Source organism: Lagenorhynchus albirostris, chromosome 9 (assembly GCF_949774975.1).
Source record: "Lagenorhynchus albirostris chromosome 9, mLagAlb1.1, whole genome shotgun sequence".
In the NCBI taxonomy this organism is placed as follows: Eukaryota; Metazoa; Chordata; class Mammalia; order Artiodactyla; family Delphinidae; genus Lagenorhynchus; species Lagenorhynchus albirostris.
In genome coordinates this window covers 78,161,253-78,174,623 of record NC_083103.1, presented here as the reverse complement: position 1 = coordinate 78,174,623, position 13,371 = coordinate 78,161,253, and the positions used below count along the sequence as shown (strand labels likewise).

Here is a 13,371-nt window from a genome sequence, read left to right as displayed (position 1 = left end):
TTTTAAGCATAAGGATTGTTACATGAAGCTTGTTTTCACAATATGGGTCCGGGTTTTAGTATTTTCTGAGAGAAGAAATAAGTGCACCTGTGAAATAAAAATAGGACGATGGTGGGGGGCAGATAAGGAAGCTATGTACACTTGATAAAGCTATGGGGACAGAAATGAGCTGTTGAATATTAAAAGTTTGATAGGAGAAATGAAAAAGACAATAGAAGTAGGTTTACAAGATAAGGATGAGAGAAAATTTCAGAAGATAAAGCATAGTGGATAGAAGATTGGAAGAAGAAAAGACACAAGAATTGGAGGTCCAGTCCATGAGGTCTGATATCCAAATACAGGAGAAAATGTACAGAGGGAAAAACTAGAGGAAGTTGTCAAAGAAGGAACTAAAAAGTTTTCATAAAACTAAAGCATAAGAATTTTGAGATGGAAGAAATTTAAGAGCACTGGGACAAAGGAAAGCTCCTATAAACTAATAGAGAGGAAGACAACAAACTAGGACTAGGAATCATACTTACATCTCCCTTATTCCTCATACCATACACGCAAAACAATAAAAAAAAGTTAATAAAACAAACCAAAAACCCCAGTTAGAATTAAAGCTATAACTAAAATCCAAATTAAAAGTACAACTACCATAGAAAGAGGAAAAACCCCATAAGATAATATTTATCTGTCTCTGGATGGGCAAATAACTTTCTAACTTTCTAAACATAAAGGCCATGAAAGGCATTACAAAGGAAAAGACCCACTCAACATTTTAATATACTAAACTGAAATATGTGCCAAAACCATTTAAAATTAAAATTAAATGTAAATTGAAGAAATGGCAAACTGGGAAAGAACTATGAACAGATTAAACAAAGGGTTTAACATGTAAAGTATTCACATGAGCAATTTGTAAAATGTTCATATACTGTGTAAAATATGCGAAATAGTCACATAATATATAAAATGTTCATGTAAGTAGATGAGAAAAAACACTAGAACCATATTAGAGAAAAATGGGCAAAGGATATGAAGCAATACAAATGGCTAGATTCACTGAAGACGAAAACGTCAATCTTAGTTGTAATTTAACAAGTATAAATTAAAGCTTGAGCTACAGTTTTTCACCAAAATTTTTCACAATTATTTTCTTAACAAATTATTAAAGATTGTTTTTCAGAGTAAAGTTAATGGTGAGGATGTAAAGTGATATGTTTCCGGAAAGGTTTGGCAATACATTATAAGTATTTTTAATGTTTAAATCTTGCAATGCAGAAATTCCATTTCTAGATATCTAATCCAAGGCATTTCATTATTTAATGTTTTACCAAATATACTGATCTAGGTACTGAAGTATAGGATATTTATATGGGATTAGTAATACTTGTGGAAAAGTAAAAAACAAAATAACTGTCCAATAATAGGGGGAACGTTGAGTCACTTATCTCCATCAAATAGAATTTATTTTGCCATCAAATAATATGGGTATAATTATTTTCAATAAACGGTAAGTAGACTTTCTAACTTGGGAGGAAATTTATTAAACACAGCATTTAGATATTGGCTGTCAGCAGAAACAATGGCTAAGGTCTGAGGCATTCTGTCAACAATCCTCATTTGAAATAATAGCTTTGAAATATGCACGGAACGTAAAAGACAAGAAGGCTTTCCTGCTGTCCTGAAATTGTTGAGCAATCTGTACAATAAGCAAACTGGACAATGGCCACAGTGAGAGGATTTATTAAACTGACTTCACTTCTTACCTTCCCCAGTTTAAAACACCCACGCAAATGCACGCGCACACACACGCGCGCACACACACACACACGCGCACACACACACACACACACACACACACACACACACACACACACCAGGAAAGCTTGGAGGAATTATTTTTGAAAGACTCCGAATTTCCAGAAGTCCATCAAGTCTAATCATTCTGCTAAAAATACTTTTCTTCAATTGTCGGAATTGTCAAGTTTCCTTAGATGAAGAATTTCTGTGTTACTGGGGATACCATGCATAAGGGTAAAATGGAAGACTAACTGAAACGAAAGGGTACTTATTCTCAACTAGTACCTGTGGCTCCAATTGAAAGAAACATGGAGGCGGTTTCACAGTAAAAGCAACCATCTGAGACCCATAGAGAAGACATTTGTCTGCATCACTGAATGATCACCGGAATTGTAATCGGCAAATTCTGAGAAGTTTTGATTTGCACAAATAGTTACACTTACAAAATCACAGTGTTTCCTTTCGATGCTCAGTATCTGAAGACTAATGTGTATCTAGATTATTTATTTTATATACATGGTAGCCCGGCATCATTCCTCCTAGGATCCTTAGAAATGTAAAAAGGAAATAATTTCGTTTATAAAACAAATACAGGGGACTTCCCTGGCAGTCCAGCGGTTAGTACTCATTGCTTCCACTGCAGGGGGACGAGTTTGATCCCTGGTCAGGGAAATAAGATCACACATGCCACGTGCAAAACCAAAAAATAAGAAAAGCAAAAACTCAACTCAAGGCTTGTTTTCATTGTCTATTAATAATTCAATAAGAAATGAGGGCCTGTTTGTTATTCGTAATCAGCATTTTATTGTTTATTAGAGGAAAGACCCTTAGCATGGTATTTAAATTTTTGACATAATTTTCCTTCTAAATTGTTTCACTCTTCTCTTTTCACTTCTTTAGAGGAAGTTTTCATATAGAATGAAGAATTTGATTATATTTTTATATAGTTTTAAATAAAATCATTGTAGAAGAATTGTTAAGATTATAAATTAGGGTGAGATGGGGAGATTATCACATGATACAAATGAGCAGTACTTGTAGATCCTCAGGGTCTAGCTTGAGTGGTGACAGCTGTAAGTAGGAGAGGAAGGCAGGTGGATCCTTGGCTCCTTATATAAGGAAGGAGAGCACAGGAAGCCTCCCTGGGGTATACAGATGTCCCTGGGGCCTCACAGTAGACTGTCATGGGATCTCCTGACATCAGCGGCTCTATGTCTAGGGAGAGGGAGATGTAATAGCCAACGGTAACTAGGATACTGTATTACCATCCTTAGAGAAGAAGATTTCTAAAGGAAGAAGTTAATTTCAGGATAAAGATGATCATTTTGTACTAAACAAGTTGATTTTCAGGGGCCCAGTGGCCAGTCAAGAAGGAAAAGCAAATCAGAAGCGCAGGAGAAAGTCAGTGCTATTCGAGAAAGCTACGGCACTAAATAATATCCTTAAAGAGAGAGTGTGTGATACTAAAGAATGCCGTGAACATAAAAAGGAAATTTAAGGGGAAAAATAAAAAGTTGAGAGATGAGAATTGAGCTTTGAAATAAGACTGCATTTGTATAGTAGGAAAAGAAGTGGAATCAAGGAGAAAGAAAAGAACCGGAGAAGACTGTCAGTGCCCTGGAGGTCGGAGACATTTTAGGAGGAAGGAGGTGTGCCATGAATCAGTGATGTAGAGAGATAAAGTCTAACCCATGGAGCAGCACTTGGGAGACAATGTGATGATTTACAGAGATGAATTTCAGTGGAGAAGTGGGGTCAGAATCAGAAAACAAGAGAGATGAGGAAATGTTTTTGTCAAGGTGGATTATTTTTGCTTATGTTTTGAAATGTTGGGTATTGAAATGAAGGTAAGAGAATGGATGCAGCTTAAATCAGGAAACAGACTGATGACTGATGATTTAACTCTTTACAGAGGTGATAGTGATCATTTAATTGACCACAGTTTTGGAATGCATGGGAGGTGTCTATTTAAGGAGTTTAAATGGCAAGATTAGCTCTGGAGAGGGAGAGTATCTTCTCTTCCCCTGAGACAGGAGAGTAGGAAGAAAGATGGGGTGTAACCAAGAGGAGAGAGACTGCAGTGTGTGCCAAATGATTTTCGTTACTTATTTTTTTAATAAACATTTTTGGAGTGTGCAGTACATGAAGTACCAAGATCCCTTGGAAAATATGATGATGAAAAAGGCCTAGAGAATGCTCTCAAAGTAGTTTTATATGGAAGATAAGTCAAGTACAAAAATAACTCTAGGGATTGAGAATACAAGGTATTAACTTAAATATAAATTTTTCTATACCTCAGTTTCTTCCTCCATAAAATGGTAATAATGATAGTACCACTTATGTTTCCAGCATTCCATTCTCTTTCTAGCTTACATTTCCGTGTGTTTTAATAGAAGTATTTGACCTAATGGAGACATTCAGCCCGTGAATCAAACACACTTTCATTCTCCATCATTGCCCTCATGTTCTCATTTCCTTTTTTACCCAGGATAAATTTACTGGCCCATCATTTTAATCACTCTCTTATCCCTCCATCCAATCCATCAAGACACTTGTTCCTCTCTCCTTGAGATACACATGGCTGGAAAACCCTAACCCTGATGAAACCTTACTATTTGCTTTCTTCCCATCTTCTGAGTCCCCTTCTGCATGGAGGAAAATTCCACAAAGTCATACAATATGAGTTCAGGAAACACATCCAGACCAAGGCACACATAGGCTCTGCATTTCTTCAGCATCTACATGGAGAGGCATCCCATGTTGAGGAGGGCTTTGTTGTAGTGGAGGCCCCTTCCCCATTGCTCTTCCTTCATATAGGGCTTTGATGATAGCCACTTTATTAGGAAAGGGACCTTCAGACTGCTTGGGGAATTAAGCTGCCTAGATATCATGCCAGCCATTTACAGGAGCTGTCTGGGAAAGCCAGCAGCCCTGTACGTTAGGAGGCACCTGGGAACCTTGGGCCCTTTTGGATGCTATAGCCCTCCAGTCATGGAAGGAGTCTAGGCTAGCCTACTGTTTAGGCATCCTAGGATGAAAATATAGGGTCATTTTTGAACAATGCTTCTCCTTTATAACAATCTGTCCCCAAGACCCTTGAGTGCTCCTCAGGTGTTTCTGGAATAGGAAGAGAGATATTATTTGACTTCCACCCAATTTTTAGAGGCTAAGTTAACTGCATTTGTCACACTCCCTCAGGGATGAGCTAGATTGTCAACTACTTCCCCTCCCCACCATGTATTACCAATACATTCTATAGAGACCTCGAGATTGTTTCTTTTATCCTTTGACATTAAAGTTGGAAAAGGAGAAAGTGCATTGATCCTCCATTACCTATCTTCTGCATATTCCACGGTGCATGAGGCTCCAGGGCAGAGGTACAAAGAGCTACTACTGCTCACTCAAAGGGCCCCTGCCATCAGTATTCCGGTCTGCAGCAAACATTCGTTTGATGCACTCTTCAAAAACTACCAGCAGGGGTCACATAGAGCAAGCCCTTCCTTGGTTATATTTTTTTGTCCCTGATCCCAGACGCAAAGGATAAAGGTTTTATGTTTAAGCCAAATTGTGGTGGCCTCTTTGGAGGGAGGGGTATTAGAGGATTGGGCCCCAGCCCCAGCTTCCTCTTGTCTTGAATGGACCCCAAATAAGTATAGGGACCTCTGGCACCTCTTGCAGACCATAGGAGATGTGGGGAGTTTCTATTACTTGGAACAGTGGCAGGCCAGCTGATCTTTCTTAGCCTTATTGGGGAGACTACAGGGTGAGGAAGGTTCAATGCCTTTGTTCTCTAAAGGCAGTTGAGCTCTTCGTCACGGATTTCTTTAGCATGGTTTTCTTCTCCTCTCCCTGGTACTTGTGCTGACCAGATACTAGTGGTGTTTAATGCCCCGACCACTGTGCTACCTCCTCCCATTCTGGCAGCTTTCCCAGGGAAAACCCTCTGTACCTGAAAGGATCCTGAAATTTTTATAACCTTTCAATCTCATATATTTTCTTGCAAGAAATCTTAAAGGAAATATGTCAGGCAAAATACCTGTGTTTTGTGGGCTGATAGCATTAAAAATGAGGCCTTTTACTAGACAGTTGGAAGAGCTGATTGCATTCAATTGTGTGGAATAGGAATGATGGAGTTAGGGTGGGGCTGATTTGAGTAGAATCTGGAAGAGATACATGGGTACTGCCCATCAGTTCAAGTTTCATTTGGAAATCTTTTCTTGAGAGAGTACCTGTTTTCTTGGAAGGAAAATTGTCTCTTCTTTTATCCAAAGCAAGAATATCACAGGAGACTTCACTGAGAGGTTGATGTTTGGGCTGAGGCTTGAGAGATGCCTGGGTGCAAAGACCATCAGACAAGAGTATACCGGCCTTTTTTGAGACACAGCCAGGAATGTGTTTGGAAGGAGAGAGCAAGGAGCAGGGTAGAAAGGGGTGAGATCAAGAGGTGATGGTGGGCAAGATCACTTAGGGACTTAGAATCAAAGGATTCTAAGAGAGGTGGAATAGGTGTGCTTGAAGTTTGAAGACAGGGGAAACAAAGAATATTTGAACGGTGGAAATGAGGGGGGCTTAACAGGATTAGGAAACAGTATTAAGGGAGCACGTGAAATTGGGTTAATGAGATAGTTTGCTTTGTTTGTTTTTTCTTTTTTTCTTTGTACACATATTTTCTGTCCTAAAATTATTACTATTACATATGCTCCATAGAGTTCAAGTTGAACATGGAGTATACATAGTGAAATTTATTTTTGACATTGTTTTCAATATGTTTTTGTTTTCACACACACACACTGTAGTTTATTTTTACAAGAGATAAATAAACTGACAGAAAGCATTGTAAATGGATGAACACAAGAAAACCAACAATGATTGCAATTACCAAACACGAAACACACTCATACTGTGTCATAATAGTGACATTCAGTCCAGTAATCTTCCACTGTAACAGCTCCTTTACTTTGCAGTGAAAATTGACTTGTGTATTTTTTGCCTCTGAGTCCTTGTGGGATTTTTTTTTTTTTAAACAGAAAGTCACAAAAATTATAATCATCCTCATCAGTTCTCTCATTCACATGTAATTAATTTTTTTTCTTCTTGATATTTTGTAAGGCAGTGTTATGAATTCATCAGTTTGCCATTAGAGTTCTGAAAATGCTCATTCGTTCAGTTCCACAGTATAGTCAGTTACCAAAACCTGTACTTGTCAAAGTGTTTTCCATGAATTCCTTGAAAATGAAACCCTTTTATAGGAACATTTTTGCAAAAGCATCACAGTACACGCAGTACTCTTTGTAAATGACAAAAGACTTAAAAATGACCACGGTTAAAGATTTGATGAAAGTTCATAATAATGCAATTGACAAGGAAATTTAGTTATTTCTGAAATATACATTTTAAAGTAATAACTAGTATTATGACTTATAACATTATACCAGAACATATAAGATATTTAGAAGTTTCATGTAATGTCTGAAACATTTAATGTATTTCCATACAAATAACCTAAAGAAAGTTTAGTATTAGCTGTTTTCATGTGTTTTTTTATACTGCAGGTTATTAGTCATCAATTTTATGCACATCAGTGTATACATGTCAATCCCAATCGCCCAATTCAGCACACCACCATCCCCACCCCACTGCAGTTTTCCCCACTTGGCATCCATACATTTGTTCTCTACATCTGTGTCTGAACTTCTGCCCTGCAAAGTGGTTCATCTGTACCATTTTTCTAGGTTCCTCATACATGTGTTAATATACGATATTTGTTTTTCTCTTTCAAATAACTTCACTCTGTATGACAATCTCTAGATCCACCCACGTCTCAACAAATCACGCAATTTCGGTCTTTTTTATGGCTCACTAATATTCCATTGTTTATATGTACCATGATTTCTTTATCCATTCGTCTGTCAATGGGCATTTAGGTTACTTCCATGACCTGGTTATTGTAAATAGTGTTGCAATGAACATTGGGGTGCATGGGTCTTTTAGAATTATGGTTTTCTCTGGGTATATGCTCACTCATGAGATTGCTGGATCATATAGTAATTCTATTTTTAGTTTTTTAAGGAACCTCCATACTGTTCTCCATAGTGGCTCTATCAACTTACATTTCTACCAACAGTGCAAGAGGGTTCCCTTTTCTCCACACCCTCTCTAGCATTTGTTGTTTGTAGATTTTCTGATGATGCCTGTTCTAACTGGTGTGAGGTGATACCTCATTGTAGTTTTGATTTGCATTTTTCTAATAATTAGTGATGTTGAGAAGCTTTTCATGTTGATGCATGTCTTTTTCCTAACTTTAATGAGAATGTTACTTTTGTTTCACTGTTAAGAATGATCCTTGCTATTTTTTACCTTGAAATTCTTTATCTTACAAAACAAGTTTCTCTTGATGCTTTGCAAGTAAGAATTGTAAAATCATGAATGGATTTGGCATTTCATCAAATGCTTTTTTGGTACCTATAAGATGATGGTATTTTTCATTTACTTTGTTAATATTCTGAATTATATCATTAAATTTTCCAATGTTGAATCATCCTTCCTTTCTATTTGGTCATGATGTATTATTCTTTTATTATATTGCTGTATTTCTTTGGATAACATTCCATTTTATGTTTTCATCTATGCTTATAAATAAAGATGGCCTGTAGCTTTATTTTTTTATTTTCCTTTTTCGTTTTGTTATCAGAGGTAAGAATAGCCTCATCTGAGTAGCTTTCCAACTTTTTCTATACTGAGACAATTTGCACAATAAGAGTTAACTGTTTCTTTCAACTTTTCTAGATTCACATATAAAATGATGTGTCTCCTGGACTTTCAGGGGTCATACTTTGAAACAGCTTCTTATACTGGGGTATTATTCAAGCTTTCTGGTGTTTCTTGGATCCATTTTGGTTATGTTTCCTCTCCAGAAAATTATTCTTTTCTCTTATCTTTTGAAAATCTTGCTGTCACGTTTCTCCTAAGATTCTCTTTTGAGATCTTAAAAATTCTTTCGTGCACTGTTTCATTCCTAGTGGTTTATTTTCCCCTTCTTTCTTAGGCTCAGTTATGCCCATGTTTTATTGCTATCATTAATTTCTTCCAAGAATACTTTTGGTCATCAGTGTTTGGTGTTGTATGTGTTTTCTTTCATTAACTTTGTCTTTATTCTTTGTTATTTTTTACTCCTACCCCTTCTTTCTCTTCTTCTATTTTATAGCTTCTTCAATTGAATGTTTAGTTCATATATTTTTAATCACCCTTGCTTTTTCTTTTGGTACGATGAAAGATATCTGTATCCTTTAATGCTTTTCACCCTAAACTATATTTTAAAATTTATTTAAATAATTTAAATAAATTAAAAAAATATTTCACAGAAATTTGTAAATATCATCATAACTTGATGATTTATGACAATGAACCATTCTGATGGCTGTGTAACCAGCACCTGGCTTCAGGATAGAATATTCACATTTTTCTAGAGACTTCCTCACACCCCCACTCACAACCTCTCTCTCTCACAAAGGTAACCACTGGTCTGACTTCTAACATAGATTACATTGCCTCCTTTTTCTCTTTATATAAATGGAAGCAAAGAATAGGTATTCTTTTGAGTCTGGATAATTTTGCTCAGTATTCTGTTTATAGAGTTATTCTTATATTTTCATGTAGTTCTTGTTTATCTTCATTGCTGTATTGTATTCCATTGTATGAATATACTACAGTGTACTTAACCATTCTAATGTTGACTGGCATTTGAGTTGTTTCCAGTGTTTGGCTACTGAAATAATGTTGTTCTGAACATTCTTGGACTTGACTTTCATTGCACAGACATACGCATATCCTAGGCATGAATCATAGCACATGGGTAATTTCAATTTTAGTGGATACTGTCCAAATAGTTTTTCAAAGTGAATGTAATGATTTCCATTCTCCTTACTAGAGTACAGGAATTTCCACTGTTCACAACAACACCATTTCTTGTACTGTCAATCTTATGAAATTTTAGCCTTTCTTTGAATATGCAATTATATTCCATGGTGGTGTGTTATTTGTAGTTCCCTAGTAACTATCTCCAAACATTAGTTTGCAACCTATCTGTATTGTATTTTTTCTTAGGTTTTGTTTCCAATACTGCCCTGAAGACACTACATTTGGGATACCCACCCAGGGCTGGGTGATTCACTAGAGCTCAAGAGGCCAGAGCCAAGTGTCGACCAAGGACATCACAGACTTGCAGGCTCAGCCAGCATCAGTCCTGAGCAAGGCTTCTGCCCAGCGTGGAGTCCCCTGTAGAATCAGCAAGCCTAAGAAATATTATCAACTCATTGCACTAAAGTCTACTGGGGGTTCCTGCTGATATACTCCAACCCATTTTTGAAATAGTAGTGTTTACCAGCATCCTCACCTATCCAGAACATAAGTAAAAACTTGGGAGTTTCTTGCTTATTAATGAAAGCTATGAAGTCTAAGTCCAACTGGGCCCAGAACCCAAGTTGTAGCATAATGGTACAACTTAATTAATGATTTCAATAAATACATTGCTTATATGGAATCCCAAGGTGCACACCGAGCAGGCCTGGCTAAGATCATTCCACCCCAGGACTGGAAAGCCAGAGAGACCTATGATGACATCGATGACATCTTAATAGCCACTCCCCTCCAGCAGGTGATTTCTGGGCAGGCAGGTGTGTTTACTCAGCACCACAAAAAGAAGAAAGCCGTGACCGTGAGCGAGTATCGCCACTTAACAAACAGTGAAACACACCAGACTCCATTCTACTCTAATTTTGAGGATCTGGAGCGAAAATATTGGAAAACACGCCCCTATGGTTCACCAGTATATGGTGCGGACGTCAGTGGCTCCTTATTTGATGAAAACACGAAGCAGTGGAGCCTTGGACACCTGGGAACCATTCAGGACCTGCTGGAACAGGAGTGCGGAGTGGTCATCGAGGGCGTCAACACCCCCTACCTTTACTTCGGCATGTGGAAGACCGCCTTCGCCTGGCACGTGGAGGACATGGAACTTTACAGCATCAACTACCTGCACTTCGGGGAGCCCAAGACTTGGTACGCGGTGCCCCTGGAGCACGGCCGGCGCCTGGAACGCCTGGCCAGGGAGCTTTTCCCGGGCAGCTCGTGGGGCTGTAAGGCCTTCCTGCAGCACAAGGTGGCTCTCATCTCGCCCATGGTCCTCAAGGACAACAGCATCCCCTTCGGTCGGGTCACTCAGGAGGCTGGATATTTCATAGTGACGTTTCCCTATGGCTACCACTCTGGCTTCTACCATGGTTTTAACTGCGCAGAAGCCATCAATTTCGCCTCCCTGCGCTGAATCGATTATGGCAAAGTGGCATCGCAGTGCAGCTGTGGGGAGGCCCAGGTCGCCTTCTCCATGGACACCTTCGTGCACATCTTGCAACCGGAGCGCTACGAGCTGTGGAAACACGGGCAGGACCAGACCGTGGTGGACCACACGCAGCCCACGGAGCCCAGCAGCCAGTTCCTGAACGCCTGGAGGGAGGTCCGCGCACCTGGGGCACCCACGCTCCGCCGGAGGCACGGTCCGTCCTGCAGCGCCTCGCACTGTCGTCCGCCAGTGGCCGCCTGCCATGGGACCCGCTGTAGAGCCCCTGTGGATCCTGCGTCCCCGACCCCCTTGCCGGCCCGGGGTTCTTGCTCTGCTGCCCAGTTCGGGGCTGCGGCTGCCTACAGCTCCGCGGAGCCTGGCCTGACTCCGCCGCTGACCGCAGGTCCATCTGCTGCAGATCTCCCCCTACCTGGACGATACGGTCCTCGTCATCGTCCTTGGGAAGAGGGGACTCAGGATCCGACTGTCCAGGCCCGGACTAAGAGGCGCCTCTCCTTAGACACAACGCACCCATCTCTGGACTTAGAAGCTCAGCTCCCGTTTGCTGGCGATCCCTTGATGGACAACCCTGCATTGCTGAGCCCATGGCTGCAGCATCCTTCTAAGCCTTCCGGGTGCTGTTGCGCCCCTGATCTTCAACCCTTGGGTCCTCCATTGGATCCCGAAAATCCGATGCACCCTGGCCCATGCCTGCCATCTCTGGAGGGTATTACATCCGGTGTCCTTGACAGCCTCCCTTTGATTCCTCCCAACGTTCCTGGGACTGTGAAAGTGTTTCCCAGGGACGATGCTGGGAACTGCAGGGCCCCCGTGAACTTATGTGAGATTTTAAGTTTGGACCATTCTTATGCCTCTAAGAGTCTTGTCCCAGCTGTAGAGGCCAGTCTCCCGCACACCCTTGACTGTGATCCCCTGGGGCTAAAGCTAGAGGCACCTGCATCTCTTGAGTCCTGCGAGGAATTCCTCACCAATGCATGGTATTCAATCTGTGAGCCCATGACTACTGAAGAATTTGCTAAATGTGACTTTATCTGACCCTCCACCCCAGAAATCACAGAAGCTCCCAGCCAAGCAACAATCTGGGCTGGGCCTGTCCTCAGTGGAGATGCTTTTATCTCCTAGAAATGACACATTTCTCAAGCTGCCAGATGCTTTCTACCATGACAACCAGGGCTCCTAGCAGCCTCTGAAGTGGACCTTCCCACGAGGACAGCTGCCATAGAATGTTGTACCTCTCAGGTATTCTCATCCCGCTGCTGAACTTTGATGGGCCTTTGGCTTCTGCCTTGGCTTGGATGGAATGGACACTGCTTGCTTCTGATGGCAGGGAATGGTCCAAACGTGGGGCTGCCTGGGCCCCTGGACACCAGCCGTGTACCTTGTTGCTTCATCTTCTGGGCCCTGCAAACTAAGGACACTGCATAGTGGCCATCTTGCACCCCTCCTAAGGCACTGTAGCTGTACAGGCAAAAGAGCCTGCATTTTCCACCACTTCTTTCTCTTCACCACAGACCATAAAAAGCTATAGTAGCAAGTTCACAGTGTGCTTCCAGCCTTATGCATTCCAGTAAGATTTTTTCTTTTAATTACCCATCTTCGTACAGCCTAAAAATATCGTCTTTTTTTTTTAAATAAATGTATTTATTTTTGGCTGCATTGGGTCTTTGTTGCTGCGTGTGGGCATTCTATAGCTGTGGCGAGCAGGGGGGCTACTCTTCATTGTGGTGCGTGGGCTTATTGCAGTGGCTTCTCTTGTTGCAGAGCATGAGCTCTAGGCACACAGGTTTTGGTAGTTGTGGCACGTGGGCTTAGTAGTTGTGGTTCGTGGGCTCTAGAGCGCAGGTTCAGTAGTTGTGGTGCACGGGCTTAGTTGCTCCGTGGCATGTGGAATCTTCCCAGACCAGGGATCGAACCCGTGTTCCCTTCACTGGCAGGCGGATTCCCAACCACTACACCACGAGGGAAGCCATGGAACGTGCATTTTCAGACGCAGAAGACTGACTGATTGACAACTGTAAAACAAACAGACGCAGAAGGCCCATGCGAGGCAGTGCAACACGACCAAAGCAGGATATTCCTTGTTTTTGATAAAGCAACCCTTTAAAATAGGAACTTTCTGGAGACACTGTGAAATGAATTTTCCTTGTAAAATTATCATCCATCTTTCACACGTTTGATAAATATGTGCAATCTATCTACGATCCCCAGATGTGACGGCTCCGTCA

At 40.7% G+C, this 13,371-nt stretch overlaps 1 protein-coding gene across 1 annotated transcript; it reads left to right on the top strand.

The window, feature by feature from the left end:
- The first annotated feature begins 10,224 nt into the window (after positions 1 to 10,224).
- Positions 10,225 to 12,800, top strand: LOC132526262 (lysine-specific demethylase 4D-like). Its single transcript, XM_060160294.1, is given in 2 exon segments — positions 10,225 to 10,283; positions 10,285 to 12,800. Coding segments are annotated over 2 exon segments (1,956 nt in total). The 3' UTR covers positions 12,182 to 12,800.
- The last annotated feature ends 571 nt before the right edge of the window (positions 12,801 to 13,371 follow it).